We start from the raw sequence: 5,278 nt of genomic DNA on the forward strand, positions 1-5,278 counted from the left end.
TGTAAAGAATGAGTATCACATGCTAGTATGTGCCAAGGTCCATTACTCTATCTATATTAACTATTATTTGACGTCCAAGCATCTAATTTAAACGATATATTCCACATTCCATATGCTTTGAGATGTATTACTATTTTAGGATTCACATGCACGTCAATGTATGGTCAAAACATAATGGTAAAATATTTTAATCTAGTCAAACTATCCTTAGTTTTGGGTATATTATTAGAGGATGGATTAATTCAACCATATATCAAGAAATGATGCAATCTTGTCGAAATCTTGGCCCATTCTCTAATTAGCCACCCTTATTAATTTACATACACCCCCTTATATTCTATCTTATCCCGTGGATTCATGCACACATTCGTATGTATCACATTTATTATTAGATTATTCTCCATCCACACCTCAATGTCTAGGCATTTATTCTCTACATAAGTATTAGCCTTTTTTCTGTTATTGGTCAATAATGGGGCGTCCAATCAATATTGCACCATACAATACTGACCCTTGAGATTTAGCAATTTAAATTCGAATTTTTTAACTCCAAACCTTTTATTCTATCATAATTACATTTAGTACCTGTTTTATGTGATTTATTGAACATTTTGGTTTTTGAAAGAATTCAATGTGCATTTATTTAACATGCAGTCGCTTTGAGAATTCATTGAATACGAATTTGCATAAATGAAACATTTATCATAGAAACGCTTTTGGTTGGAGCACCAAGATGAATCTATCTCCATCAAAGTTTTCATCTTGGGAAATTTGCATGCTTCTTTTCCATTTACCTAAATTGGCCAGGCTCGTGAAGCCGACCATTCCGAAGGATAACCTAGGAGAACTTGACCCTAGTGATCTACCAGGCTCCCTAATGTGATTTTAACTATTGCGAATACTTGACAATTAGTGAAGAGTTAACTTCAAGGTAAATTGACGAAAAGTGAGATTTATTAGATCAAATGTTAGGGAAGAATTTATATTCACACATATAGAACTTACGCATATCTATGGATTTGACATAAAACAATCGTGGACATGGGGAGTGATCCCTAGTTGACATGACTTTCATGCTTATCACTGATACAACTACATACCCAATTCTTAAAAGATGGATTCTTAAATTCAATTTAGATGATTTATATACTTGCATGTTCAACCACATAGATTACGCTAACTTTTATCTACTTTTTCCTTCTGGTATAAATCCTTGAGCAAAACGTTATGATAGGATATGGCAATGTGAATATATAATAGAACATTGCATATAACACTTCTGCACAAGTAAAATTGAGAAATAAGATAAATAAGAACGAGAATAAAAATAAAATTCAATTTAGATGATTTATATATGTGGATGTTCAACCACATAGATTACATTAACTTTCATGTACTTTTTCTTTCTGGTATAAATCCTTGAATAGAACTTTATGATAGGATACGGTAATGTGAATACATAATAGAGCATTGAATATAACAGTTTTGTACAAGTAAAATCTCTAAATCTTAAAAATGAATAAACTAATTAGAGCAAAATTTAAGAATGAGATAAACAAGAATGAGAATAAGTTGGAAAGCCGGATAAACCGACTAAGAATAATTATGTGTAAACTAATTTTAAATATTTTTAGAAAACTAACCCTCCGGTTACAACACGTTTTGGAATTTCGATCTGAATGGGTCCACAAAATTCAATGGGAAGAGGGAACTGGATTACGAGTTAAGTGTACGGAAATACTTAGTGAAGGTATGGACAGAAAAAAATACGATTCACTTCGAATTGCAGCAGTCTATTCTACTTCTAGAACAATTCCAGACGGGCAGAGATAGAGAAGGGGAAATTAAATAAATTCGTCTATCCTTCTAAGAGGATCGATATTGTTATGTGGACACGTCGGGGAATCTGTTGATTTTGATTTAAGGCTCCTTCTCACTCTCTCTGTGTATATATATTGCATGGAGTGGAGTAGATGAGAGCAGAAAAAGGTTTCGAGGTTTAGAAAAGAAAAAGAGAAATGGAGCGTTCAAAGCTGTTGGGTTTTGTGGTCTTGATATGCTTTACTATTCCAACGATATCATGTTCTTCGGACAGACTGTTTAGTGGTTGGCCGAAGTCTAGCAGCGATGAAAATGTAAAAATAAGGGTGAATATGACGCGCAGATCAGAGAGAGAGTTGGGTTTTTCTGAGAGATTGGGTTTGGCTGTGGATCGAAGTAAGAAGCGAATGAAGAAGATAGAGGCATTGATAAGAGGGCAATTAGACGCTGAAACGCCCGTTGAAGTAGGGGATGGAGAATTTCTGATGAGCGTTGCACTGGGAACGCCCTCTGTGAGCTTCGAAGCGATTGTGGACACGGGGAGCGATCTGATTTGGACTCAGTGCAAGCCTTGCAAGGACTGCTTCTCTCAGCCTACGCCAATCTTCGACCCCTCCAAGTCCCCCACATTTTCCACAATTCCCTGCGGTGATTCTCTTTGTGACGCCTTGGGGAGTACGCAAACCGGATGCAATCCAGATTGTACCTTTATGTATCAGTATGGCGATGGTTCCTTCACCAGCGGCGACCTGGCTTACGAGACATTGTCAATTGGGAGCAGCAAGGTTAAAGGCATTGCATTTGGATGCGGGCATGACAACGAAGGACAAGGATTCTCTCAGGGTGGTGGCCTTGTGGGACTGGGAAGAGGTGGTCTCTCCCTTATCTCACAGCTGGGTTCCAAAGCAGAGAACATGTTCTCTTACTGTCTTTTGCCCATCACCGACTCTTCTTCACAAACCAGCCCCCTCTTTTTCGGCGAGGGTGCTTCCTTGAGCGGAGGAGCCAAGACTCTCCCACTCATCAAGAGCAGTATCATTCCCACTTTCTGGTACATTCCTATTACAGGAATCACCCTCAATGGTAAGGCACTAGATATTCCTCCTGGAACTTTCGATCTGCAATCGGACGGCAGCGGAGGTATGATCATCGACTCCGGAACCACTGTTACCATCCTGGACCAGGCTGCCTACTCTCCTCTTAAGGAAGCAATTCAGTCCGCCATTGATCTCACTCCTGTAGACGGCTCTTCTACAGGTTTGGATCTTTGTTACCACACATCATCCGCTCACCTCACCTTGCCAACCCTCGTCTTCAACTTCAAAGGCGGCGTGGATTACGAGCTTCCGGCAGACAACTTTTTCATTCAGGCATCTGAAAATCTCTTGTGCCTGGCAATGTTGGGTGAACCATCGGGGAATCCTTCCATCTTCGGAAACATACAGCAGCAAAACTTCCATATCCTTTACAACAATGCTCAGAACACGCTCTCTTTCAAGCCCACTAAGTGTGATTCTCTTTAAATCATCATCTCCCTCTTCTAATTCTTCTTCTTCTCTTTTTCTGTCTCTCTCATTTCCTCTTCCTCTGTCCTTCGAATGCAATATGTGATCTCGTCTCCTGCGTCTGCCTATTGCACTGTCCGATATGCGAATCATGTAAATTTTCATCTTCGTAGCTGCTTATTTTCAGTAAAATTGTTTGGCCCCTGTTGTTCTCGGGGACCTTCATTTATGGTTCCTTATGATATGCTACACTATGTGTGTTATTTTGGCATGGAAATGAAGGTGCGATAATTGATTATCAAAATATAAATTGCGAGTTAAAACAACGACAAGAGAATTTATATAATTATAAAGCATTTGTAATGGTCTTATCTTTTCTTCAAGTCTTAAGTGTAAAATAAATTATTGTATGCCTATGAATATTTTTAATGGTATTTAACTTTAAGATCCGTGTCTGTGATTTATACATTCAAATAATACTTATTTTCAATCATGTCCGCATTTCACATTACTAAGATCAAACACAATTTAATGTAGCCTATATATAAGGTAAGGTTGTTGCTAAGAAGGTCTCTCTAATTTTCTCACAATTACTATTGTATAATTTTCTACTAGAGAAGACGAGTTCTCGAGAATTAAGAATATCATTTTGGAGCCTTTGCAATTTATTTAAAAGTGCTAATATTTAAGGCTATGCCTATATCACGATTCACGATTACCTATCAGCGCTTTATAGTGCATTCGATGACATCTTACACAAATCTTATATAGAAAACTTATTGATGGTGAATCGGGGCCTCTCATTTGAAAGGTTGCTACTACACTACAACGCACCTTAGATAATAAAATTAAATTATGTAATGTATTTGTGCTTCAGAGTATGGATGTTAGACCACACATCAATTTTCAGCCATTGATAATGTGACATGATTACTTGTTTTCAACATTTTAATAGGATTGCATTAGGTTTTGGAACTTTTTTTCGTGACCTAAAAAATTAAAATATTAGTGGACTACAACATAATAACACAATTATTGAGAAAAGTTTTGATTGCCTACAAAAAATCATAGTATCTTCACTCTTTCACCTTGTAAATCCTAACATGTTAATTTCAATTTCACATGATCTATGTTGCAGTGTCTACTTACGTATTATTATAGTCCAATGAACACAAAGGATACTAAAATCAATTATTTGAGAGAGTTGACACTTATTAGATTTTTAGATAGCCAAAAAACTTCTCAGATGAATAAAATATTGGTTGAGATAATTCTTAAATAGATATTATTATATTTATTTAAATAAACAATAATTTCTTAAAAAATATCCTTAATATAGAGGGAGAGAGAACTAATTATATATTCCAAGGAAAAAGTATTCGTAGTATTACATAGTTTACAATTGATAAAGCATTAACAAGTAAGAAACACACAATGAATAATAAATAAAACATATAAATTTAAAATAATTATTAAATCAACCTCATACTTATTTCACCTTGACAATGCAAGGAGGGTAAGAGGAGGGATGGCGGCCCAATATGCTATTCATATAGTTTCTAAGGGCATTGGACAACATCTAAACTAACATCTTAGCTTATATTTTCTTAGTTTATCCAATTGGGCGATGAAGGTGAAGAGTGGAGTGCATTTACATTTGATTAAATTCTTGTTCTAATTTCATTCTTATTATTTATTTATTATCTTGTAAAACTATTGTGCTAACTAGATAATGTGCAACCTTTGTTAAGGATTTTTCCATCTCCCTCGACCCTATCAACCACCTAAGGTGAGATGCATTTAGAGCTACAAGCGATATAAAAAATTCTATGTTTCTCAATGCTCGACAATGTATGTCACACGAGGATAATATTAGGAAGTTTTAGATTGAACCAGTTTAAACAGAGCCTCCTCTTTTCTTTTTTTATTTTATTTTGGTAATTACTCCTTCA

At 35.9% G+C, this 5,278-nt stretch overlaps 1 protein-coding gene across 1 annotated transcript; it reads left to right on the top strand.

Annotated features, from left to right (window-relative positions):
* The first annotated feature begins 2,018 nt into the window (after positions 1-2,018).
* Positions 2,019-3,344, top strand: LOC131865655 (aspartic proteinase nepenthesin-1-like). The gene has a single exon (XM_059215329.1). The coding sequence runs from the start codon at positions 2,019-2,021 to the stop codon at positions 3,342-3,344; it is 1,326 nt and encodes a 441-aa protein (XP_059071312.1).
* Positions 3,345-5,278: the final 1,934 nt, after the last annotated feature.

The sequence above is a fragment of the Cryptomeria japonica genome, unplaced genomic scaffold (genome assembly GCF_030272615.1).
Source record: "Cryptomeria japonica unplaced genomic scaffold, Sugi_1.0 HiC_scaffold_116, whole genome shotgun sequence".
Lineage (NCBI taxonomy): Eukaryota > Viridiplantae > Streptophyta > Pinopsida > Cupressales > Cupressaceae > Cryptomeria > Cryptomeria japonica.

Bases quoted from the DNA above. Each gene is read 5' to 3' on its own strand.
- LOC131865655 (XM_059215329.1), top strand. From the start codon at position 2,019: ATGGAGCGTTCAAAGCTGTTGGGTTTTGTGGTCTTGATATGCTTTACT.